Source organism: Falco naumanni, chromosome 2 (assembly GCF_017639655.2).
Source record: "Falco naumanni isolate bFalNau1 chromosome 2, bFalNau1.pat, whole genome shotgun sequence".
In the NCBI taxonomy this organism is placed as follows: Eukaryota; Metazoa; Chordata; class Aves; order Falconiformes; family Falconidae; genus Falco; species Falco naumanni.
In genome coordinates, this window is record NC_054055.1 from 64,423,980 (window position 1) to 64,451,216 (window position 27,237).

The 27,237-nt window shown below is 42.8% G+C and overlaps 1 protein-coding gene across 6 annotated transcripts in view; it reads left to right on the top strand.

Annotated features, from left to right (window-relative positions):
- The first annotated feature begins 7,123 nt into the window (after nt 1-7,123).
- NAXD (NAD(P)HX dehydratase) overlaps nt 7,124-27,237 on the top strand; it is a 50,226-nt gene continuing 30,112 nt past the window's right edge. For 2 of the 6 annotated variants that reach the window (XM_040584524.1, XM_040584527.1), the window contains exons 1-6: nt 7,304-7,437; nt 9,111-9,688; nt 10,958-11,329; nt 14,727-14,877; nt 16,177-16,222; nt 17,938-18,026. In XM_040584524.1, the coding sequence (XP_040440458.1) occupies nt 9,130-9,688; nt 10,958-11,329; nt 14,727-14,877; nt 16,177-16,222; nt 17,938-18,026 (1,217 nt within the window). In that variant the 5' untranslated portion in view covers nt 7,304-7,437; nt 9,111-9,129. Of the gene's footprint in view, nt 7,438-7,462; nt 7,589-8,094; nt 8,392-8,524; nt 8,760-9,110; nt 9,689-10,957; nt 11,330-14,726; nt 14,878-16,176; nt 16,223-17,937; nt 18,027-27,237 lie in introns of those variants that run through there. The other 4 variants (XM_040584525.1, XM_040584526.1, XM_040584529.1 and 1 more) reach the window with 4 other exon arrangements.

The window sequence follows — 27,237 nt, forward strand, 5'->3', positions numbered from 1 at the left end:
CCCAAACCTGTGGCACTTCTTTTTCCTCGGTGAATTTGATAAAAGTGCTTTTGAACCTGATAAACACAGGGTGCACTAAGACTGTGTGCACAGCTGCAAATGAAAGGCATCACATTTTATCTCAAAAGAACAGCATTCAGTTTGCTGATTTTCCTAACCAGCAAACTCCTCTCTGCTCTGAAGCGTTGTGAAAGAGCTCTTCCAGAAAAAAACCAAGAGTGATTAGTTTTTAATTCCCAATGCTTTCCCTCCCCATTACACAGTTTCTTTGTACCGAGACAGTTCTGAATGCCTGAGCAGAAGGGACAGCCTGTTAAATACTTTTTAGGCTGTTACAGCCTTAAAATGTGCTGCTTCAGTTGCCAGGATAGAGGCAGGACCAGTGACTAGAGGCCTCAGGGAGGTGACTTTTTGTCTATTCAAGGGAAATCTTTCAGCTTCTTGTGACAGATCAGCTGATAAGTGGTTGGATGGGGATTGCGAGCGACAGCAATGGAAGGTGGACGCTTGCCATGCCAATATATCTCAGAGACCAGATGGAGTTTTTACTGAGCAAAATGTATATTTTACTACTCCCTAGGAGTGGATCAAATAAGTTCAGCGATAATCTGGTTTCCATATAATGGAAGGAAGCCTTCACAGCCACTTGGAAGGCAGTGCCTGAAAAGTCTCTTTTACAGCAGGTAACTCACTGACTGACAACTGAGCTGAAGGCAGTTTACAGACTATTTCTTTGGTCCTCTGCTGTCACCTGCAGAAACTGCTCACCTGTGGCACATACAGTATATTGCATGGAAATAACAGCAATACAGTAAAAGTGTGTGAAGCTCGGCACCCAGCTGTAGTGCTTGCTCCACTGTAAGGTGTTCCCTCACATTCAACATAGTGCTGGGACCCTCTTTGCAAAAGAAAACACAGAGCAGGGACCAAAGGGTGCTCTGCAGTGGGACAAGAAGGTATTCGAGAGAGAAGAAGGGGAGAGTAGGGATGCAAAGGTTAGGGATCCTAGCCTGAGAGAATGGGATGTATAATTAAAGAATGGGGAAGCTAAATGTCCTGGAGTCCTTATTTGCAGGGTGGAGGTACCTGAAGAGGATTTTTAGCCCTCCTCTCCCTGCATGGGGTTGAAAAGATGGGTTAGCACGACAGGATATCAGCCAACACTGCAAGTTAATGATATGCAACGGTATTGCACCCTCACTTGAGCTCTGCATCCCTAGCTGAGGTTTGCCCTCAGCAGCTCAATACATTCCAGCTCATGATCACTCTGCCACTTGTTTCCCCCTACCACAGTACCAGGGAATGGCGTGGTTAGTACTTGTCAAGGTGTCTGGGTTTTGCTGCACACGCCTCTTCTGTTTCCTCCATCAGGGTCCTGCGTGGGTGGATTTTGGTAGAGTGCAGGCTGTGTCTGCCTTACTGCCAGCAGCAGGAGCTGCTTCCTGCACAGGGAGAGAGGGGGCAAACCCCACCATGGACAGCCTCAGTGCATGGCAGGGGAAGGCTGGAGCCAGCTAGCACTGGATGCTGAGCCACAGCTTGGCCAGCAAGGGAAGGGGCTGAGTGGCCATGTGTGGATGGAGAGGAAAGGTTCTGGAGCAGGGGAGCACCAGCGTGATGTCCTCAGGGCAGCAAGACTTTCCCTTAACTGCATGGGCACACAGAGACCTCTCCCCTTTACTCACTGAGAGTTTAATTTGTGAATGAGACTCTGGTTTGGTAGAAGACACTGGAAGACAGTGGGAGTGCAGGAGGGGTGGGTTGGTGCAGAGTGGTGACCCTGGCATGGGCTGCCTGAACTCTTCTAATGCGAATCCAGAGGTGACTGCAGGAGATCAGGGGCAGAAGGGCTACCTGCCTCCCTTCCTCCCTGGTCATGCATCCTCTTTCTTGACACGTGACATTTGGCAGCCCTAGTTCTGGGGAACCATATGCCAAGACTCTCCTTCCCACACCCCCACATAAAATTCCCACCCATCTTGACCTTTGTTGCTCCTTCATTAACTGTTCTTCATGAAAATGTGCTATTAGGAGAACAGGATTCATTGACGTGGCATGTTTTTCTGGGAAAGGTGTTAACAATAATGAAGGATAGAAAAATGGAAATGTGGCTTTGAAAAGTTTACTTCACAGGAAATGACAAGCTTCTTTGTGGAAAAATATTGGCAAGTAATTTAAAATTGCCATAGGTTCTTTTGGGCTTGTCTGTCAAAAATAGGTACCATTTTGATTATCGTGATAGAACTAAAGCAATACATATTCCTTGCTACCTCAACTTCTTAACATGTCTACAGTTATATTTGTACAAATGTGCTTTATACTGAGATAGCTATTCCCATACAGCAAAGAAAATCATCATTCTGATGTATCAACTTTATAATGACATAGTTATATCTACCCTCTTACCCTATTTTGGCTTTTATTTTTAAATGACCTTCTCCTTCCACAATGGGATTAATTACACCAGTAAAACTTGCAGGGTTGGCCTTGGCAGGAAGAAAATGAATTGTTGCTGCCCATACACTTATACAGCTGTGGCAACAACAGGAAGAAATAATCCACATGCATATATGCTGACTTTCAAGTAGGTGATGCTGTAATGAAATTGAGGTATGTGTGTTAAATTTTAACACCTGTACATTAAAAGCAGGCATATTAAGGACTAGAGTATACTTTACATACAGGAGATCTCAGGAATACCTAACATGAACAGCTTTTGCAGGGAGGAAAGAGAACTACAGCTTTTTCCTTTGGGCAACAAGATTATGCACAACTCCAGAAGCAACTGGAGGCAAATACATCACCTGTGGTATTACAGCAATCTGAGACTGACTACAAATGCAAGGCTTAAGGGATTGTGGGGAAAGCAACTACAAAGTCTCCAGAAAAACCTGGGGACACAACTACTAAAGTTGATATGCTGGATCTGTGAGATAACTAGCAGCATGTTACAAGAAAAAAAAAAAAACAGGGAGCAGAGTGCCTGAAAGAGGAACCTTTCGGCATTTAAATCCCTTTGTGGATATAGCATGTTGTCTTCTTCTAGCAGTCATGTTCAATATATACTGTGGTTCCAAGACTGAACTGCACTGTGTCATTTAAGGTAAAACTGATTTATCCTTTACAAATCTGTCCATCATCCTGAGTATCCATGTGTCTCTTAAATGCACATAAAGCTGAGTTTTGAGCAAGAGGTTGACTTGTACAATGGAAAAGAGAATACCCAGACAAAGCCCCACAGTCAGCTACATCTAAATAAATACATTTAAAATAAAACATCATGTAGCTATTGAACGGCAAAAACTGACATAAATTAATAGTATATTTCATAATAATAGTGGTGTTTTAAATTGTGTAAGTTAATGGATTTGGCAAATCCATTGCCTTCTGCCTTCTGCCACCAAAGGACAAAGCAAAAGAAGTTTTACAGAAAATGGTGTAATTACATGATATTTACTTTCTTAGAGTCTCCTTATTCCCTATTGAAAAAGAGACCATTTGTTTTAACTCTTTGGATGTGGCTTAAAAGATGTGTGAGTTTATATATGTTTGTTTGCACTAGGTATCAGGAACTTGTTTGAAGAGGCTGGGTGAGCCACAAAAACTATCTTTGCTTCTATTCCAGTACATAGATCATTCTTACCACCTGCTCTAAGAAGGGGACAAAACAGAAAAATTCTCTTTATTGTTTCTTTGATATCTGTTTTTGTCACCATTAACACTCAGCAAAAAGAAAAAAAACCTTACTGTTCACTTTGCATAAAACAAAAATGACCTATTTCTTCTCCTTTACAGTTTCCTTTCACTTCTTTGGCCCATTCCTGTTTAGTAAGCTTTACAGGTAAACCGAAGCATGTTGATGTGTTTTTGTAACAGCTTGCTGTTAATTGCTTGCTGCTATCCTTCCTCTTGAATATAAAAATGCACAGAAGCATAGCGACAGGAATATTATTATAGCTTCAGGTCTTCTTACTCTCTTTCTAGTTTCATTGCAGCCTAGAGACAGCAAAACTAACAAACTAAAATTTACACCATAGAAAAACACATTTTGCTCTGTACTAAGAGAAACGTAATATTTGGTGTAAAACATGCTCATTCCACTCGCTTTAATGGCAGTAAATAGTACTGTTAGTAACATCTAAAGAATTGGCTCCCTTTTGATCTTATATGCCATTACTGCCTTGTCTATTACCACTATCAATTCTAACTCCTACAATTTAGCTAGGTAAACATTCAAACGAAATGAGGACTTCCCACTTTTTCACTCTGAAGAGTGCTTCCAGATACCTATTTCAACAACAAAGAGATCTTTGGTCATATTTTATGGGCAGTTTCAATTACATGTACTTATTACTCTCAGTTCTTCCATTCCCTCACTCCAAATGAATGCTTAAACCTCCTGTTAGAGTCATTAACATGGATATGTTTATAATATTTATGAAATTAAATGATTCCAGTACAAGCTGACAATTATTTGTGGTGAGAACACAAAGAATGTTGCAAGCTCTGCTATTGCCACCTGCTGTTCACATTCACCTTGGAATGGGATGGGTAGGCAGGGTTGCACAACAGTTGCCAAATGGATGACAAGGACTCAGATGTAAGTGCCAAGTGGGTACAAAGTGATCAGAAGGAAAAAAAAAAAAACCAAACAGAAATACTGTGAACAAAGGTTGAGCAGGAACCTGCAGAAGAGGCCACAAAATGGTCCAGAGTGGTCACTATTTTGGGGTCTCTACCTAGGGACATCTAACTTATAGTCCATACATCACCCTATCTGTGCATATACATTCTGTTCCCAGAAAGCATCAGCTGTCAGTGACTGCTGCCATCTACTACTAAGTCAAACCTCCACGCTCTTGCTTACCTGGACAGTAGTAGGACATTCTCAGGTTGGCCATTGATGGCTAGTCTTTCTTTGCGTAGCAGGGGAGAAAAGGGTTGCAGTAATTATTCCACTAATGAGGATGATATGGTGCGGTGACAGTGCAGCTAGATAAGGGTTAAAATGCTGGAACTGAAGGCTGAGACCAAGAGCTAGAGCAGGAGAGGCAAAACTGAGAAAGAGGTAGGGACCAGCAATGGAGCAACAAGCAATGAAGCCAGAAGGATTTTGCCCAAGGCATGAAAGGGAATTCCTCAAGGTCATTCCTCCCTCAATGGAAGAGATAGACAAGCAAAGTGACAGAACTGTCAGACCAAGAAGCTTGATAAAAAATGCACCACACAGTGTATACCTAAAGAAATAAGTGCCTCTTGCATTTGCTTTTTCTCTTAATTCTATTGTGGGTGTGTGAACTTTTGCCTCATACACTTTTTACCTTCTGTAGTTCTGTAAAAGGCTCCTTTTCCCCGCCCCATCCTCCGGTTAAGTAACATCGCTGATGCTGGGTTCCGAGATGGCACTGGTAGTTATGGATTTATACTGCACAGGGTATGAAGATGGCAGCTAGTGCCGTACCAAAAGAAGGTACCTTGAATTAGATGCAGAATAGTAGAATATTTGAGAGGCAGCAATGTCTTTTGCTCAAAGTTCTTACATTCATGTAGGCCAATAGTAGCAGCTAGACTGTTTAGTTGGTGTCAAGGTTGTACATAACAACCTAACAACACTGGCATAGAGGAAGCCCATAGATACCCTTAGGTTTTCTTCCACATGTGAATTGAGAATTGAGTCCTGGAAACTTCACTGATTCCACAAACAACTTCTAAGGGCTCTGCAGCATCAGAAGAACTTGCTTCCATCTCTGCTACAAAGGAAACCAGAGAACCCAGTGAAAAACATTACAACTGTATCTTTCTTCCTCTCTGTTTTGTTGGGCACAAGGTGTTTTTGGTGGAGCCAGAGATACCCGATGAGATGAAAAAAACATTTACATCGTTCATTCCCCCCTCTCTTCCAGGCATTACATCACTGCTGGAGTTACAGGAAATCTCCATGTTCTTTATCCTTCCAGTTGGAATCAAAACATGAGTATAAGGAAAATGGTGGTTCAAAACTCCAATAACCTTTTTCTCTGGGTGAAAACTCATGTAAAAACTAAATGTGATTGCCACACAGACAGATAATCAAAGTGTAAAAAGTATTATTTAAGCTGCCTGAATACAGGGCAAATTTTACTGATCCGGTATTGCTTTTAAAATCTTACCAGATACCAGGACCTATAGAAGAGTAACTTTTCAATGAACAAGTTAATATATTACAGTGAGCTTGTCAGACATCCACGTTCTGCTCTGGTACGTGGGTTACTGTTCAATCTGGGTTACTAAAGGCTCAGGTTGTTTTGCAGCCTGCATGCCTGTTTAAAGCGATGCTTCCGAAGCTGAAGAGCACAGATCTTTCCTGCTTGGGTTTGGTCCACCAGCAGGCCTGTTTGACCACAGCTTATCTGTAACACACAACAGTAAAGGCAAATATTGTCTGTCTTCACCCCTTCAAAATACTAATTGATTGAAACATCGGCATTTTACTGCTGTAGTTAGGCTAGAAGCTTTTATGAGTTAATAATGACACTCTTGCTTGAAATACCCAGGGGTCTAGAGCAGAAATTACAGCTGGTTTGAGCTTTAATGTTTCAGATTTCTCATGCATATAATCATGTTAGTTTTTCCTGGGTGATGCTGTATTTTGATTTATTGTTTAAATTAAGTAGGTGCTGTAGGACCAGAGGTGAACATCAGCCAGTATTTCCACTGGCTCTGGTGTGTTTTAGAGTCAAAGTATCACAAGAATAGTGCTCTGAGATGATGTATCTGAGCTAGAAATAGCTGAGAAATGAATCACACTCATAAACCAGGTGTTTGCTCAGAAATGCCTGGTGAGGTGAGGGATGTGAAAAGCTTTCAAATGCAGAGAACAATAAATGGTAATTCCTAGTTTTTGATTGTTTCCAACTAAACGGGCCAGGAAGGCAGCACCAAAGCACCGCGCCGGCCGGACCGAGCGCTCCCGGCTCTATCACTCGGCTCCCGGGCCGGGGTCCTGCCACACAGTCGCTCGGGGCACACTGCCGCGCCGCCGGGGCGCACCTTGCGCGGCCTTGCCCCGTTCCTTACCTCGCCGCCCGACACCCAGCGGCGCGGGCGGGGGCAGGAAGCCCGGGGGCGGGCGGCAGCGGGGAGGCCCGCGGGCGGCAGGCCCCGTCACCAGAGAAGGCCGCAGCGGCCCTGCCCGGCTGCCGGGGGGCCGGGAGCCGCGGCCGTTACCTCAGCGCGGCCCGCCCGCGCAGGCCCCGCGCCGCCATTGGCTGCCGGCGGGGGTGGGGGGAGGCCGCGGCGCGCCGCGGGGAGGCGCGGAGCGGAGCGGGCGCGCCCGCGTAGGCCTGGCCTGCCCTGCCGTGCCTGGCCCTACCCGGCCCGGCGCCCAGCCGGAAGCCGCGCCGATGAGCTGTGCGCGCTGCTTGGCGAGGGGTGTGGGGAACCCCGCGCTGTGGCTAGGTAAGAGGAGACCGCGGAGCGGGGCCCAGCCCGGCCACAGCCCCTGCCTTCTCCCCCGGGAGGATGTGGGGACGGGGCGCTGTCACTGCCGGCGCCCTGGCTGCGCTGGCTTTGGCCTTGGCCGCGGGCTTCTGGCTGCGGTGCGATGAAGGTATAAACCTCTCCGCACCGGGGCTGTGGCGGGCAGGGGGTGGGGCCTGCGCCTGAGGGGAGGCGGGGGCGGGCCGGGCGGTGGGCGCGTTGGGCCGGTGGTGCCGGCAGTGCGCCCAGCGGCGGCGGGCTTTCCCGGTGCCGAGGGCTGCTCTCCGAGGGGGGCCGCGGAAGCCCGTGGGCGGGCGGGTGTTCCCCGCGGAAGGAAGGGCAGCCTCGCAGGGGCCTCGGCCGGGCAGCCCCGCTGGGGGGCTGGGCCGGGGCGTGAGGGAGGCGGCGGCGGGCCCCCGTGACGGGGAGGTGGGCTTGGCGCCGCCGCCCCGCAGTTCCCGCCGGAGCACGGTTTCGCAGCAAAACCAAAGCGAAAGGGCCGGGGCAGGAGCGGCGTGTGGGCGGCAGCGGGGCCCCGGGGCGGCGCGGCACAATGAAACCCACCCCATTCTGCCACGGGGGGCCGGGCCGGGCCGCTCACCTGCCTTGCGAACGGACGGCCAGGGCGGGGAGCGGGGGGGAGCGCACACAGCAACGACCCCCGGCACCTTCGCAGGGGTCCGCCGAGGGCAGCGGATGCCCGACCCAGACGGGGGCCACCGGGAGGCGCCGTCTCCGCCAGCCACAGAGTGGGCTTTTGTGGCGGCCTGCGCGGGCGAGCCGAGCCGCAGGCACCGCTTGTGTGCGTGTGCGCTAGTGCGTGCGTGCGGGAGCCTGGCTGCCTGCCCCGCGGCTGAGTGACACGGCGGCCCTGGGGAGGGGGCAGGGATGCTGTGCCCGTGCTGGCGCGGCGCGGCGGTGTGCCGGGCTGAGGTAGGGCGCCGAGCGGAGCCGCGGGCTCTCGGCTGCCGTGTGCCGAGCCGCAGCGCCCCGAGTGCGTGCGTGCGTGTGTGTGTGTGTGCAGGGATCGCGCTCCACTGCGGCGGGGAGGGGGGGAAGGGAGGAGGCAGGCAGGGAGGCGCACTGTGATGAGCAGGGCCTCCAAGTCCAGCCAGCGCCGTCGTCCTGCCGCTCCCGGAGGAGCCCGGGGCGGGGGAGCGGCCGCGCACGGATGGCTGCTTGAGCGGGGTGGCGGCGCGTCCTGCCCCGGGGGAGGAGGCCGCAGCTCCGCATCGGGCGCTCGCTTGTTCATTTTTTATTTACCATTGTTTTCGGAGGGGGGCGAGCCGGGGGAGCAGAAGGTGGGTCGTTGGTGGGTTTTTTTACACCCCCTTCCCCCCCCCCCCCCCTTTTTTTGCAGGTGCCCGCAGCGCAAAGCGGTGCCTGTAAAGTTTTGTTTGCGTGCGTGCGGGCTGCGAGCGGCGGCGGCCCGGGCTGGGATGCGGGGCCCGGGGCCCGGCTGCCCGCCGCTTTCCGCCGCACCGCGGCTGCCGCGGCCGGGGCTGGCGTAGGCGCCCCCTGGGAGAGCCGAGTGCGGGCATTAAACCCCCCTCCCTCCTCCCCGCCGCCCTCCTCCGCCCCCCTCCGTCCCTCCCTCCCTCGCTCTCTCCCTCCCTCCCTCCCTCCCTCTCCCCCGTGCGCGGCCATTGCAGTGACCCCGGCCGGCCAAGGATGATCACGAACACGCGGGGCTTCCTGTGGTCGGACCTGGAGACGCGGGCGCTCCTGGAGATCTGGGGCGAGGCGGACGTGCAGTCGGCGCTGGACGGCAACTTTCGGAACAGCCATGTGTACCGGGACGTGGCCTGCCGCCTGGCCGAGCTGGGCTTCGAGCGCACCCCCGAGCAGTGCCGCATCCGCATCAAGGGCCTCAAGCGCCAGTACTACCAGGCCCGGGACGGGCTGAAGAAGAACGGGCACGCCCGCAAGATATGCAAGTACTACGACGAGATGGACCGGATCCTCAGCTGCCGGGGGGGCCCCGACGGCGCCCCCGAGCCGCTAGCCCCGCCGCCCGACGGCGCCCAGCCGGCGGGGCCGCTGGCCGGGCCGCCAACGCCGGGCACGCCGCACAACAGCCGCGAGGTGGACGCCGAGCTGGACGAGGACGCCGAGCTGGAGTCCCCCCGCGACAACTTCACCGAGGACTCCGGGGAGTGTTCCTCCTACGCCGACCACCCCATCAAAGTGGAGTGCCCCCCCTTCGCCATCCCCGTGCCTCCGGGCGACGGTGAGTAGCCGGCGGGCTCCCGGCGCCGGGTGTCCTCCCCTCACCCCTCGGGCAGCGCGGCCCCCCCCGGGGCTCTCACAGCCCAACTGCCGGTGTCTCTCTCCAGCTAGCGTGCTTCTAGTGGCTTCTGCCATACCCTCCTGCTCTCGCGCCGGCCGCTGCGCTCCGAAATCCGCCCATGTCTCCCCCCGCTCCCGGCACCTTGCTCGTTCCTAAGAGCTCCCCCCCGCCCCCCGCGAACGCCGCCGCTTGGAGGGGGAGCGGGCTCCTGCGGGGGGCGGGAAACGCTGCAAACCGGGTAGGGGGAGATGCTGGGGGACGGAGACCATAGTGAGCTTTTATCGGTGTTTATCGATAGGAAACCAATGGAAAACTAGCGCAGAGATTAGCAAGACAAAGTGTCAGGTAGCGCCGTACAAGAAAACGGGCATCCTCGCTGGAGGATTCGCCTCTTCCCTGCAGACTATTGTACAGTTTTGTTAATCGGTATTAAAATGGTGATGACGAGCATACCTGAAAAATCTGCTTATTGTTGCAGATGGGCGAGAAATCTAGGGGAGAGCTTTTATGTAATTAATAGCTTGAGTTGTTTCAGAAACACTGCTGCTAACTTTAGCGGGCATGTGGACAGAAACAGCCCTTAGATAAAGCCTGTCCTTTCCTTGCTCATTCTTTACCCTCGGCTCCGTATTTCTGTTGTGGAGGAGGGGGGACAGTGCTATTTGTTTGTTTTAAATCTAGACTAGTGCTGTGGTTTTAATACAAACATGAACCTGTCTTCAGAAGTTGACATCACTGAGGAATTGGCCAATTGGTTGACATCTTACCAACCTTCTTTTTGCACATAAACCCCATCAAAGAGTTGTTTACACTAATGTCTTTTGAAATGCAAATTCAGAATGCCAACAGACTGAAACTCAATTTAGATTAATGTAATTACCTGCAATACACAAATGAGACTATACTATTTAATAGCCTTCACTTAAACCTTTTTAGAAGATCAAAAAGACTCCTATTGTTGAAGTTTAGTACTACAACAATTAAAAGATGCCTCTGTGTGATTTTCCTGTAACCTTTATAACTTTATAGAAGCTTCTGGTTTTGCTTTGGTACTCTGAAATAAAAATATCTGAAATAAGTACAATTCACCTTGAAAAAGTATAACAACATTGTGGCGCATTAGGTGCACATCTCAATAGGGAGTTTTTTAACTGCTTCTTAGAAAAATACTTTTCTTCAGAAAAATAATTGTCTCTCTTCTTGTTTTAGGCTTTAAAGAAATTAATGCTCCAACTATTACCCCACCTCTCAATCAGCCCAAAAGATCAAAAAAACGCCATGCAAATTTAACATTGGATAAAATGATGGAAAAATTCCTGCAGCAGAGTGTGGATACAGAAGAGAAATTTTACAGATATGAAGAGCAGAGGCTCAAAATTGAGGACAAGCGTCGGGAAGCTGAGCATGCTCGAGAGCTCCAGATGTTACAGATGTTGGGACAGATGTTGGCAGGAATTTCTTCTACGGTATCACAAAGGTCACAATCTATACCAGCAAGTCCGCCTCAGAGAGCGAACCATCGTTCATATGGGGATAACTTTAATTATAATGCTATGACAGCAGCACTTTCTCCACCGATAGGTACTTCCTTCTATAGCATAAATAAAAGCTAGTTTTTTTTAAACTTCTGTGTGAAAGCACTGGTAGTAAGTAGCTTTGGAAATAAAAGCTAATTGGAATTATTTAATATTGTGGTGAAGGTGTCTGTCTGATGTAAAATGAAATTAAAACCTCATTCGTACCATTGTACTGATTATTTAATATAGATACATTAGCGACACAAATTTTGATGGGCAAAAAATAAAACCTTTCAAACCCTGTAAACATTGGGGACTTCCTTCCACATTCACAGTTCTGTAAAGTGAAGTTAGAAGTTTTATATATAAAAGGCAAGTAGCACCTTTGCTGAAAATTGTCTGGAAACATTAGGTACCTTGTAGCGGAAATTCTGCTGCTGTTAACAGGCGTAACCCAGTACATGATGTTGAGGCTGTGCATGTGTTTCTTCAGGGTTGGGAAAAGAGTGAAGTTTTGCCTACACTGAATTCAGTCAAATGTTAAAATCCAGCTTCTTTTAATCAAAATTCTAAATCTTATCTTTAAATTAAACATCATTATATGTAGTGGGTGTAATAGAAGATGAAAATATTGGTATATTTTTTTTTTCTACACCAGCTCATTTATAAATTCTTTGGGTGTCTGAATTTATTTTGAATAAAAAGGCAAAGCAATAAGTCTAGAATTAGAATTTATGCACGGACGTTTCCTTCTGTACCGTATGCGTGGGCCAGAAGCTGATAATCAGATATTGCCATTCATTATCAGACTCGGGATCTGTGGTTCCATGTCATTTATGTTTATCATAGTCTCTTTGTACATGGAGGTAGACTGCATGGGCAGGAGGAAAACAGGGATACTGTTATCAATGCTGAAACCAGAGTCAGTTTGGGGCTTAGTGGTTGTAGCCTGCCATGTGGAAATGAAACAAGTCTCATTCTGTTTGAATTCTGAATTTCACACTGCTCAGGTGAAAAAAGTGTGGTTTGAAGAGAAAGAAAAACACTCAGCCTCAGTGCTGAATAATAATCTGGCATGCCAGACCCTAAAGGGCATTCTATGATTACTTGAGAGGATCTTGGAGCCTTTTCAGTTCTGTTGCCTACTGTGTTTCCCTGTAAAATGGATGAGGGACTGGGGGGTTAGGCCTATTGAAGGTTTAGGCTGGCTGACTTGGTGGTGTTTCTTCTTGACTGGACAGTTGGTCTGTAGCATTCCTTGATGGCAGCAGACTTCTGTAGGTAAATTACAGCATACGTATGGATTCTGTGTTTTAAATGTTATTTTTACTTTTAAGTTAAAAGGAAATCTGGAGCGCTTTAGAAAATCCTTTAGGAAATCGTTTAAGGTTCTAGACTGGGGTGATGGTACCTACAAGGACTTGCCATTACTTCTGAGACATTTTGTGTTGAAAGAGTTTCAGTATCTCTAAAGACTTGAAACTAAAGTTCAGTTTTTCTTACTGGATTTCATCATGTAGGTATACAATCATACTACACTGTGCAAAAATGCATTATATATTTAACTATAGCAAGAGCAACTCGGGATTATAATATTTTAATTTTTTATTTTAATATTTTAATTGGTGAAGGTGTAACAAAGCTATAATAAAATGTGAAAATAATGCTTCAGTCAGCACATCTGATAAGGATTTTAGATTTCAGTTGTGTATAGCTAAATATGCCTTAGTGATTCTGTAGATAGAGTGGGGCTCTATTAGGAATTGCTGTTTGTACAATTCTCTGTTTTCTCCCTTTTTATTATTCAATTACTTTACATATAAACAAAAAATGACAAAGAAACAGAGGACCTCCTTAACAGCATTGCACTCTAAGGGTTGCAAGCTATATGATAAGTATATTTCTTGTGTGGTTGAAAACCAGTGAGTGTATGAAGTGTGATTTAAAGACAATAATCTGCCTTATTTCCAGAGGAGATGAGCGTTTTGTTCTCCTCTGGGTCACTGCAGTGCTATTTTGGCCATAGTCCAAAACAGGGTGTTTTTTTCTTTTTTTTTTTTTTTTTTCTAAATCTCAGCAAGAATGGGATGCCTGTATTATAGAAGGATTTTAAAAGCAAAAGATCAGCCAGGAGTATTTATCATTATTGAACACTAAAGCATTTTATTACTGAAGATTAGTGTGTCTGGTTTAGGTGTAGAGTCAGTGGAAGACTGAGAAAAAGATGCTTTCTGCTGATAGCGCACAGATGCAGAGTTTTCTTGTGTATTACGTTTTTTCTCCACTATTATGTCCAAAATTTCTGGAACAGTTTTTCCTACACCACCACCATCATCTCCACCCCCCACCCCCACCCCGATTTTGGAATTAGGGGGTGGAGTTACTAAGTTTTATACAGCTGAAAATAAGGAGTTATCATGGGAGTTTTTTACATAATAATGTATTACTATATAGCAGTTCCTTGAAAACTTTTTAGAAGATCTGCGAAAAACCAGAGTTAAGGTCTAGGAGACTAATACTAATGTTCAAATAAACCCCTCTTATGAACAGAATTGTGCAGTTAATGAGGAGCTTTGTTCAAATACAAGTGCTTATTCTTTTAGTGTATTTGCTGCAATTTATAGTTAACTCATTGTTGATAGAAGTATTGATCTTCAGATTTGTGCTATGTTAGGTAAACAGTTTCTCTTTATTTGTAATTGTTGAAATACTTTCTTCTAAATTTTTCTAGTCTTTTGAAACACTAATTTGAATTTGTAGCCTTCTGAGTGTGCAGTTGTTGTAATATGTAGCTTGACATGTAGCTTTGCATCAGAGATCTGTAGTGGTATTATAGCTTAAAATTATCTTTGTGTGCTATTTGTAATGTTGTGCATCCAGTGCATTGGATTATAGTTTTGCAGAAAGACTTCCATTACGCTTTGTAACCATCTGCCAAAATAAAAAAAGCAGTGAGATAGGCTGTGGTTCTGCTAAGAGGTGGAAGTCTTTAAGGGGAAGCAAAAAATAAAGGTAGGGTGTACATTTGAAATGTGGTTTTAGTTGCTCTGTGCTTGCTCTGTGTCTGTATGTGTTTAGCCCTTACTAAGTGTACCTATTACTGTTGAGTTTATTTGTGGAAGTGATTTCAGGCTGAACTAAGATGGTATTTCTAGTTACAAAATGTTCATGTAACTATGGGTTATTTCTTCTGGGTGGTTGTTTCTTTCTGTACCTAAGCCCTAAATTAGGACTGTGAGCAGTCGATGGGAATGTTCTTTGCATCAGACCCTAAATTCGTTTTTAAAATGATCACCTTCTCTAGTTACTGTTTTCCTTTGAGTGATGAAGCATTTGGTTTTTAGAAGTATGTCACTTTGTATCTCTGATTTTATCAGTGTTTATGAGTGTTTCAAAAGAAATGCTGATAGTAGTTTAAGGAAGAACATACTTTAAAGTAACACTTATTTTCTTCTTTTTAGTTATAGAGAGATCTTTTTCACTGCACAGAACACACTCTCTAAAGGATATGGAGAATATTTTTCAACTGGTGCGCAATGTTATCCCTCCTTTAACAGGGAAAAGGCATAAAGGTCAAGATGGACGCATAGGCATTGTTGGAGGATGTCAAGAGTAAGTAAAACAGAGATTTTATTTTTGTTTCTGAGAGAGTTTGAGGATGTCATAGGTACTTGTAGAAGCCATTCAAACTCACCTTCCATGAGTATTTTCCAGAGAGCTTTACTAGTCCATCATGATCATGCATACTTATCAAAAAACATGTTTCCCTGCAGTTGTGTTGCAAAATTTTGGTAGTAAATGTGGTTGAAACAGAACACTCTTTGTGTCTGTGTCTACCTTCTCTCTGGTTTTTGTCCACCACATTCTCTCTGGTTTCAGTGTTACTCTTTTCCCATTGCGTGATGAAGTTCTAGAATAAGTAGAGTGAGACAGTGGCACATCTTAATTTTTTTTTTAATACATTTTGGTATCTTGGGAACTGGGTCTCTTAAATCGGAAATAGAGTGTTTTCTTACTGTGCACTTTTTATTATGATAAAATGTAGTGGTTACTAGATTCTGTCAATACCTTGTTTTATGTTCTGGAATAATAGAAATAGCGTGTTTCAGGAAAAAAAAAAAAGAGATAAAGTATAAATCAGTTAAATGCTGTGTTGACCTAGAAAGAAATCAGGTGCTGTTCTTTTCTTGACCATGTTCAGTAATCTGCACAATACTTTGAATGAGGCACTACACCTTCCTGTTTTTCATTTTCCCCACTTGGAGTAGAGATGGCATCTTTCTCCTGTGAGAGAGATCTGCTGTTGGACATCTGCCATTAATAAAAATTCCATGATGAGCAAAAAGGTGCTGTCTTATAGCTGGGTTGATTAGCCAAGAGTTAGTTTTCCTGCTTGTCAGATGGGCTTAGGTTCTTACCTCTTGGCAGAAGTAAGCACCTCTGGAGGGTGATTCTGTCCATATCTCTCTCTTCAGTCTTCATAAAGAGAATTTAGGGCAACTGGAATCACAGTTTTGGCACTTTAGTTCAGCATCTAAAACCAGATGGGACTGATCCAGGTCACAGATCCCAGATTTGACTTGCAAACAGTGCTTGACCGTTGTTTTGTTTTGTTTGTCTCTAAACTTTTAAGTTGGTTGTCTGAGAAAAGTTTGGGTTTTTTATGGCATGATCTTTATAAATATTTCTATGAAAGGATCAGGTGGCTAAGGTGAAATCCTGCACCTTTGAAATCAGAACAAGGTTTGAGATTGGTTTCAGTGTAGCAAGACTATCTGTCTTTTAGAGAAAAAAAAAAAGGGAAAACTTCAAAAAATTTGCTCTTCGGTTTGGGACTTCATTACGGCAGGCTAATTTTAAGATTATCTAATCTCATGACTGTTTCCTAACCTAAATTGTATTTCGTTCTAGATACACTGGAGCACCATATTTTGCTGCAATCACAGCTCTCAAAGTGGTACGTGATCTTTTATACCAATCCAAAATGAACTTTTCATCATTTGTATTGGCTAAGTGCCATTTTTTAAAAAGCATTCGTTCTGTGCTGCATGTGAAATTTGAGTTCTAAAAGGTCTTCTATTTAACAAAGAAAATCCTTAGTTCTGGATATCTGGAAATACTTTGTAAATATGTGTCATTTGCTAAGTTTTCTGTATTTTCTCTGTACAAGGTGAAGTTAAACATGTTAACAAACTGAAGATTCTGGAGGCAGAACTGTTTTATCAGAGACTTGGATAGGAACTTTCAAAACTTGATGAAATATTTTCTCCAAAAGTGGACAACAAAATAGCTTGAGATTAATGTTTAAAGTTGTGTTTTCAGTGCTGCAGTCAGTTTGTCAGAATTTTTTTCTGGACCTGATAAGTGTGTTGAATGAAGTAACTTTCAAAACCTACAACTTCAGGCTAGTAGAATTCTTATGTGCTCTAAGTCTAAAAATTGTTGGTTAAATTTAATGTGATTTTTAATAGCCTGTTTTATTTACATTATAATCTTCAGCAGAAGTATTTTCAAAGCTTTTTTTTCCTAGAAGTGTGAGCTTCCTTATTTTAGTGACATATTAACTGGCTAAAAATATATTTACTGTGGACTATGTAAATACAGTGGTCATTATTCAAATGTAAAAAAATCATACTTGCCTAACACATATACTTTTCAGTACTCTCTAGTCTGTCAGTACTTTCAGTTCATTGTGTATGTTTCTCTTTTGAAGATTTGTTTCAGTAAGTAGGTAACCAATCCCGGCATTTCCACCCCTCCATCCCCCCCAGGCTGCAGTCCCTCAAGGATTTAAAACTGAAATTATATTATTTAATGATCTTCTATAAGATACCAAGGCCGCTCAGCTTTCTGTTCACTTTGTGCAAGTACAGTAGCATACTAGGAGGGCCCCTATTGAAGTCACTTGGTCTCAGATCATTACATCTGCACATAAAGAGTCATAGGATCAATTGCCTGCATTGTTTGGTAGCTTGAAATGTTAAATGTATAGTAATAAAGCAGAACAGACACTTTCTTAACCTTGGGAAATGTTAGTATGCAAGACAGGTACAAGATCAAGCTTTCTGGTCACTGCTTACATAGTTTTTATATGTATGTCTGATTTTTTTGAGTTGATAACAGAAGCTTGAGGCTAAACTCCTCAGCTTTAATGTTTATTTAACTTAAGGGGTGTTGTCGAAATTGTGCCAGCCTTTACCTGATATGGATCTGGCCCACTGAGTAAAAATGGTAGGGCTGGAAAGATACACATAAGATTGCCATAGCTGTATTTTGCAATTATATTACAGTACTATCTTTCCTCTGTAATGTAACTTGTCTCTTGTTCAGCTGTGTTCTTTTGCCTTTCTTCCTATTGTACATGTGACATTTTAGTCTTGCTCATCTGCAAATGAGAAACATTTCTGAAGTGAATAAAGGTTCAAAACACAATGACTGTATTTTCAGTCATCCTGTTGGTGAGAAACAGAAAAAAATTACATTGGAAGTTGGATACAAAAAAAATTCTCCAAAACATTGCATGATAGTCTGTGCCAAAATAGAAAAAATAAAGTTTGCTTGAACTACTGAGAAGTAAAATTCAAGTGAATTATTCACTGAGTAAAATTTGGAATGATAAAGTTATTATTAAGTATAAATTTGGTAATTCTGTTTGCAAATTTTCTTTTTTAGGGTGCAGATTTGTCCCATGTGTTTTGTACCAAAGATGCAGCAACAGTAATCAAATCATATAGTCCAGAGCTGATTGTTCATCCAGTTCTGTAAGTGACTTAATTTTTGTTTAAATGAGCAAGTCAGGATTATTAGTTTGAGCATTTAAGTCTGACAGTTGATTAGTTTGCGTTATTTCTTTTTCTGAGTTACAGGGTGGATGAGCTGGAGCTTACAAAAACTACTGGGTTTGTCCTTACATTACAAACAGTTAGATATTTAATGTAGGTACAATCAGTTGTGAATTTTTTTCGTTACTGTCGAAGTACAATTTGTTGAAAAGCAAAGATCTTGCTTTCTACTACTTGCTGACGTGTTCTGTGATTGTAATGCGTTTAACTGTGAACAGTAGCAAAATCCAGAACTAAGAATCGCTACAAGTCAGCATTTTAGAATCTGCATTTGAAAAGCAAATAGAGTGTGTTTTGCTTCTTCAATCCTAATAGTATTTAACAGTAGCATATCTTTTTTCCTGTCACTGCTGTGTATATAGTAATCTATGCAAAACTACTGGGCAAGAGGGATGGTGATTCTCATTTTTCTTCATGTTGCATTAGATACACACCTATTCCTGGGAATAAATGTGTGTTCTAAAATGAACTAAAATACAGAATTTATTAACAAGAGGATGAAAAGTTTAATAAGTAGCTGTCCTAATGGGAAAAATCGGTGTGTGCTTCTCTGAGTTTGTGTTCTGAAGTATGTTACTGAGTGATGAACTTTTACAGGGTAAATTGTTTCAATTAAGTGTTATGATGGTTTACAATGCAAATGAGAATTAAGGTGTGTGTCTTAGGTGTATTTCCCTGAGCTTAGCTTGCACCAATGCATGTCAAAGTCTGTTGCTGTACATAGCAAAGCTGTGATTAAGCTAGAAAAAGCATAATTTAAAATTGCTGTCAGGAAGGATTTATGACGGTAGAAATATTTCAGTGCCCAAGAAGAAGAATATGATCTCCCTTATGGGGATGCCAGTGCTTGGAAGTCATAAGTTTATTATATTCTAAAGGTGGGTTTCACTTCTGTTGGTGTAGAGAGAGGTGCTTAGAAAGAAGTCAGTTAAACGGGCAGATATCAAGGGTTGTATTTTGTTGGGTTTCAGGTTTGTTGTTTTGGTTTTTTTCCAAAGAGAGGAGAAATCCATGACTTTGTGGATTTTAGATAGGGAAAAAATGATGTTTGAAAGCAAGGGGAAGATACAAGGGTAGGTTTTTTACCAGTCCAACTGCATTAGCCTTTAAAATCCAAAAGGCACATCTTTAGTTGATGTCTGATATCATATGATAACAGATGAGATGAAGGATCTCAATAGCAGTATTAGCTTGTAACTTAGGTTGTCTTGATGGATGACGCTCAGTGTACAGCACAGGGTTGTCTTGTATGGGAAGGAGTTGACCTTGCCTTGGGAGAAGCATTTTTTGTATGCCCAAGGTTCTTGGTGTCTGTGGCAATGGAAAATGTTAATAGAAGCAGAAGCAGCATAGAGAAAAAGGGAGGTGACAATGTGTAAACAGTAAAAATTCTGTTCATGTAGGTCCAGATTGTGCCTACTAAATAAGGATTTTTTTTATATGCAGATTCTCAGTGTCTTCTGTGGAATTCACATCTTAAAGAAAACTCTGATCTTTCTGTTCGCAAAGACAACTTTTGATTTTAAACTTCAACTCTGTCTATAAATTCCTCCAGATGTACTAAGTGCAGTGAATCTAGAAATTTTCATATCCATATAGCTTTATGTCTGAAACTCAAATGTTTAATATTTTTATTACAACTCTGATTAATTTCACCCAGACATCTGGCTAATTGCATGAAGCAATGGATCTGTAAATATTGTTTATATGACATTCAAAATTAAAAAATGCAAATATCAGAATGTTCTGATTTTGTTTGTCAAATTTTCTCGTATTTTTATCTCTTCTGCTTCATTCAAGGAAAAGAGAAAACAGTCTTTTCTGGTTAGAAAGGAAGAATTCTTGACTGACTATAGAGCCCAGGTTTTATTCAAATTTACACAAACAGCCTATTTTTCTCGTAAAGTCCTTTGTCTTCAGTGTCACACTTTTCATATGATCTTTTATATGTTGTGGAGCCATTCGAGTTCTGCAGGCGCGGCCAGCCGCTCTTGATTCAGAGCCTGATCTCTTAAACAGTCTTTGTACTTTCTCCGGGGCCGCACTTCACGCATGGAAGAACCTCCGGGTAAAACCCACCGAGCAGCTACGTCATTGTTTTCTTTTGTGTCTCTCCTTAAAACTTTGCTTTGTTATGATTTCTCCATGACCCTTCAGAGTAACTAGGTAGCTGTTGTACCACTCTCTTATTATGCTAATCATAATTATGGCCCCATGTACTCCTCAATTCACTGTTTGAACAGCTTGGCATTTCGCCAGGGTTCAGCTGCCATTTTGTAGTGCCAGGAGTCTGACATTTTATCATCTGCTCTGTGACTTGGCTGCTACTACCTTTCCCTACTGCCTTCACCTCACAGAGGATCACCTCAGGGGAAGAGCATGCTCTTTTTTTTGCTGCTGCCCCCTGAATGTAAGGGCTTTTTTTACTTGTTAGAGCTACCATCGTGGATCTTGTGTGGCATGACTAGGGAAGGTATGTGAGAGCTAGAAGTTGCACTGTTGCATTTCACGTCCTTGGCAAATGTCTGTCACTTCAAGGATGCAATGAATGTTATGTGAGAGTGAGCGAGATTGCAGAAGGAGGGTTATGGAAATGGTCATCTATCTTGCAGCATTGCCAGGGCAATTCCATGTGGCCCCAGCTGCAGACCATCCTGGGATCCCTTTTGGTGTAACATCCTGTGCTGGGAACACACATAACGCAACTTTCTGGTTTTTGTCTCATTACTTCATTCCCTGTTCCTGTGAGTTAAGGTAAGAGAGCTAGGACTGGACATGGTAGCCTGGGATCTGGAAAGACAAATTTTCAGCACCTGGCTCTGTGCATCCTCACCATCTGAGCTGAATAATGACAACTATAATAATGGGCCATGAATAGTCAATAGTAGCTTTTCCTTTTTATACAGGGATTCTGTCAAATGCATTATGGCCCCTTCCATGGCGACTTGGTATTAATAAAAATATTAATTAAAAACTGACCAGCTAACCAGTGCAGTATTTTTGCTGAGTGACTTTCTGCTTCCCTGTGGAGAAATGAAAAGTGAGTATTGCAGAGGTCGAGGTCTTTTGTATAGGGAGTATACTGAGTCTTGGGCACAGCTGCCTTGCTTTTGTCACCACTGCCCCCAGTTTGTGCAACATTCTTCTGTTTTCTCAGCTAACATGCTCCTGTGGCAAAGTCTGCACAAATGCAGACAAGATGAAATTTAGGGTTTGCATTTTATTGAGTTTTATTACACGCATTTTCTGTATGGATTTCTACTTTAGATGTGTATATACTTACATTCTTGCATTAGTGTTGGCAACTTTCTGGAGAACAGTTTTCAGGAGCTTTTTTATATTCCCGATGTTAATTCCCTGACTCAGGTCAGGTTGAATAGATTTCTTGGATACCTGTGTTGGGTTAGCTTATCCTGTCTTGATAGGTGAGTGATCACAGAGTTTAATGAGCTATATGAACCCAGCTGGTTATATTTTAAAAGAAGCGAGGGTAAATCTATTGTGTTAGATGCTCCTTTTGCAAGGACTTTTTTTATAATCTTACAGAGTTTTTCTTTCTCTGTAGGCCAGGAAAGATCAAGATACTGCTGAGTAGCCCACTTCTAACCTGATTGTCAGACAATTTGTAAAGTCAACAGTCGATACACTCCTTGATCTCCAGAGTTTTATCAGAGAAGTAGAATGAGATGTCAGGTCATCAATTTCTTGTGGTCCTGAAGAAGTCACGTAATTTTTCCATTATCTCCAAAAAAGTCACCCTTGAACTAGGTACGGATTTAGAACCTTCCTCCCAGCTGGTTATATCAATGGGTCTGTATGGACTAGTAAAGATTGCCAGAATTGCTGAAAGTCTTCTAGTTCATTGGAGAGTTCAAGTTTTGGTTTGGATTTTGGAAAAGATTGTTCTTTTCAGTTTGAAGTAAAAATAACTGGGGAGAAAACTCTGATGAAGCTGGCCTGTGTGTTGAGGCCAGTTACCATTAATGAAGAAGCTTAACTTAGATCAGCGTTGCTGGAACATATTTTACTTGGTTTTATTGGATTTTGTCTATGTTTTGATGATTTGAAAAAAATCATGAAAGTGAATCATGGGTAGTGAGCTCCTCGTAAGTTATTTGAGGACTTTTTATCAGTGCCAAGTCTCTTAAAGAAGGCCCACAAACAATCTTTGAGATTTTTGTCTCTTTCTGATTCATTATGGGGAGGGGAGATTCAAAAACATTGGTCCTTTGTGGGAGGAAGCTCATACTTTTTATTTGTGTTAGCCAAGGGTAGCTATTAAACACTACTTCTGTGTAATGTGGGACTAACCTCTCTTTTAAATCAGCTGCTGGAAGAAGTGCAAGAATTCTTGTCACCAGGGAGAGTCAAGGAGAAAGCACAGATCGCTCCTATTACCCAAAAGATGCCTCCCAAGTGACTTGGCTGCTGGATCCCTATTAAACCTGCAGAGAACATGCAGACACAAACTTTGTGATCTTTCTCCCCCTCATTTAGACAGCAGCCTAGCTAGGAATCACATGAGAACATTTTTGGTTTTTTTCTTTTTTTTTTCAAACTACTTAGGGAGAGATAAAGGTCAGTTTGTATGTGCTGACTCAGAGAAGTATGTTTAAACTGTTTCTAATCCTGTTGTGCAGTGCCGTGAACAAAACTTGTTTATGGACCTGTGTTCTTGTGTCCAGCTTTCTTGGCAAAAAGCTGCTGCTTCTGTGCTGTATGCTGCAGAATGAATAAAAAGACAGGAGGTGTATTCACCCCATACTGTAGTCCCTTTCCTCCCTGTTGTTGCAAAGGTCCTTAACCCAGGTGATACTAAAAGAGGTTTTGCCACCTCTTTAAAATGTGAGAAGTAGCCAAAGATTTTTAGCATCACTGTGGGGAGTGCTGCTGTGCTTGCTGCTTTCTGATACATCAGAAAGAGGTATATATGTGTGTAGCAGCGTTTTACTCCGGTTAGATCCTGGCCAAATTCATCCTTCTGAACACCTGCCATACTGCTGTGATTTGACACCACAACTAGATTTCTTTGGTATTTAATCTGTCTTGAGTTCGAGTGAAGGCAGGCATGCCTGGGATTTGCTTCTGGTTTTTTGTATTTTTAATTATTAATTTGAAGATTTTAGGGTCTCATTGTTTTGAGGTTTGTTTCCCAGCTGACAATCAGCAAAGCAGACACTTAGGCTGAGACTTGTTCTGCCTTCTCATGTGTCCACAGCTGATTTGAAGTACTCTAGCCTTCTGGGTATTGATTCAGCTATCATCTGTGCCTTAAGAGTTGAGTGTCAACTAAAGAGGGATATCGATGTGATAAAAGCTTGTCACTTTATTTACTGGTTTTAACATTTAAAAATGAAAAGTGCATTAGTTTTTCTAGGGATGTTTTAAGCCTGTTTCATTCTGAGGGAATTTACATTGTCATCTTCATTCTGTCACATGGTTTTAGTTAATTGTAGTCTGTTTGAAAGAATATTTGACAGACTCTGCTTATCAAGTCAGTTCACAGGAAGTATTAATAGGTCCAGACAACTTCCATGAACTCTGAAAATATGAGGTCAAGATATTTTGTTATCATAATACTTTGGGGGGTGGGGTGGGGGGGTGATGGTGTTACAACATGCCTTGGTAATGTGATTGAGATCAAAACATACTACAGCTGCTTTAAATATTTGGATATATCTAAATGCACGTTGTAAAATGATTGTGTTGATACCTGTGCTATCTTTACAAGGCTAGATAAGGTTGACCTTGACTGCTGTTGTCATGTCTGTGTGAGAAATCTCGGAAAATAGTCAAGCAATAGCTTCTTCTCCTCTGAGGCTCTTTCCGACAGGATGTGAGAGGCTCTGCTGTGCATGAGAGAGGTGACCCCATTTGTATAGTGCATTTGGGTTCATTATTAAAGCGTTTGTTGTTGGCTCTGATGCCTGTAGTGTGTTGACAACCCAATCCCTACTAAAACAGATCTGATATCTAAATGAGAGTCTGGTGTCCAAGTAACAGCTGTGGAAAACATTTTTGGGTTTGTTGTCATTATTATGATGTAAAAATGTGGTATGGTAAATACAGCATTTTTGTAAATGTGTACCTCAGTAGGTGATTCACACTCTAGCTGCCTTGAAGGTAGAATATGGAGCAAGTAAATACTGTGGTATCTACATATTAAGAGCAGTCTCTTAACTGTGAGCTCGTGACACCTGTGCTTCACCTGGATGATGCGTTGCTGTTCTTGCTGCTGTGTTGTTAATATTCAGATAAAGCCTACTAGGTTCACTTCTGGTGTCTAAATTAACTTGTTCAATGGCTGAAAAGGAACGCTTGATTTGAATAGTATTGAATCCCTCTTTCATTACAGTCTGTGGGGGTTTTTTTTTCACTTTCTTCTCTGTCATTTAATCAGATTGTAGCAGAAAAAATAGATATTGTCTACCCAGCATTTACAGATTAAACACTATTGAAAGATCTTTAAACAGCCTATTACGTGAAAATGACAATTCTGTCTTCTAAACTTTTTTTGGGACATTTTAATATACTAATCTTAATTTATTAAATATATGTCTTTTTGGTCTCTAAATTGCATCCAGTCAACTTCGTGCCATGTGAGATTTGCTCTACCTGATTGAGGTTCTTGGTGAGAGACACATCAGTTGGTAATGGAATGAATGAGCTTTTCTAGAATAAGTTATTTCCAGTTCTATTCGTGGGGCCAAAAGAGGCTGCCTCAAGCTTTTTGGTCTTCTGGAAATTAGAAGCTCATTTACAAGAATGATGATTTAAACATTGACATATATAGCTACTCTTGAAATACAGAATTAGTTTAATTTTATGCTCAAACATTTTTTGCACTGTTTGGTTTTGCCTTTAATTCCTTTGACCTAACCTTTCCAGCATAGTGTCTTTCCTTATCTTATTTGCCTGGTTTCCAATAATGACCTCACCCAAGGTTTACCACAGTAGTTAATGATTAGCTTTCTGAGATAACTACTTAAATTCTAGAGCTACGCATTATGTCCCATCTTTCACCCTTTTGATGTACTGTATAACATGACAGGATCTAAATGTCAGCAGGTCTAACATTTGATTCACGTTAGTATAATTACCTGCAGTGCTTGGACAAACAAAACCGAAACTCTTTCATCCTCAGATCAGAGAGTTTTTCTCATCTTTGAAGAGAAGACTCTGGGCTGGCTTTTGAAACTGCCCTCTTAAAGTGGCTTTGACTGAGTTTACATAACAGACTTTTGCAACGAAACATTTTAATGCATTTGGAGTTGCCTCAGTCACACCGAGTGTGCACAGATAATGAGCAGAATTAAAAAATATGCTGTCCAGCAAGGAGCTGTATAGTTGACCAGGTGACAGCAGTCTTGCTTGTGTCCCGTGTCCTTCTCTAGCAGGAGGTCTCACTCATAGGTGTTTTGTGAGGTCCAAACCACATCTCTGATTACTGAGGTGGTTCCAGCTCTGCCTAAAACACATGTGAAGAGCTGCAGTCTCACCGCCTCCTGTCTGCACTGTCATTCATGCTTATCTACTATTTCTGTAGCTCACAGTTATACCCATGCTGACTTCGCTTCACATTTTCTTGTTTCCATGTAAAATATGACAGGGCTGCACTTTATCACAGTTATTCCTTTCCCTTCTCTAGAAAGCAATAGAAAGCAACAACAGTAACTGTCATTCATCCTGAATGAGGAAGGCTGCTGTGTTTAGAGATTTCTGTAATAATTTAAAGCTATTGCCTTGGTGAAACCCAGTGTTTGAATAAAATGTAGTCTACAGCAAAATTATCTTTTTTTTGAGGGCTGAGGATGGGAGTTGCGTTTCAGGCCCTAACTGTCAGGTGTCCTCCCACTCTAGGCAGTGACCAGCCTAGAGCAGACTTGCAAGCAGGTGGTACCTGTCAAATGTCTGTTACAAACTGCTGTGGAAGATGTTTAGAAACTAAGCGATACTAGAGCAGTAGCCACTGTTGTTTTTTTCAGGCTTTTCGTTGGTTTGGGGAGAGTTATTACATCCAGCTTGCACCAAGATGAAAATCTACAGAACCGTGTTTTATGTTAAATTTTATTGTGTCATAGTGAAATACAGAAGAGTCCTGAGGAATAAAAAACTTGACTGAAAGTTTTTCTTTTCTGTATTAGCTTTTCAAAACTAATTTAAAGGTATTGTAAGAGACTGTGAGGTTGTGCATTAAGAGGCAATAGTGAGACCATGCAGTACTGAATCCAGCAATTACTGCCATAACCACCATAACCAAACCAGTGCTGTTCCTGTATGCAAAAATAATTGAGGTGGCAAGACATGAGGATTTTTTTTGTGTGTATTGCTTTTAACTTGGCAGAAGTTAACCTAAAGCTACCAATAATTTACAAAGAAAACTTGTCCTCACCATTTGAGAGACACAGTGCTGTTTAATTTGAAGAATCATTCTAGATTTTGCCATGGAAAGTACTTTTCTCGCTATGCTCTGGAGGTGGAGAAAAGAGCAAAAAGATGAACATACAACATGCTGAACACCACACATTGGCTCTGTCTACACAGGGATTTCAAGGAAGGCAAATGATAAAAGCTGTTGTGTCTGTCTTTCCAAGGGATCACAGTCTTCTCAGCCTTCACTGAGTGAAACTTTGCCTCTCTCCCCTGCTTCTCACCAATAGCCAAAGGAAGCTGATAGGTAAACATCTGTGGGGTCCTTTTTCATAGTGTGGCCCCCTGTGAGACTCTCTGTATGCTTGCTTATTTGTTTAGATCTGCTTTGACTAATCTATAAAATTCATCGAATTATTGTTGACAGTAGTGTTAAACACTTTCTTACTTACTAAATTTCACAGATATGAGACAAGTTACAGAAGCTCCTTCAGTTTTCCTTATTAATCCTGTTTATCCTGTGATAGTTCTTTTCTGTATGCAGTCAGAACTTTTATCGGTTGCTTTGCAGACAAGCTAAGACTTTGAAAAAGCTTTTGGGGTTTGGAGGGGTGTTGGTTGCTTGCTTGATTGAACAATAGTGAGCTGTCATAATCTGGATTTTCATCAGAATGGCATCTGATAACATGTCATATAAAACGTAGTGGTTAGCTTGAAGTTAAGTAGCTGTCTGAAGATCTGTCCATTCCCTGCAAATGTA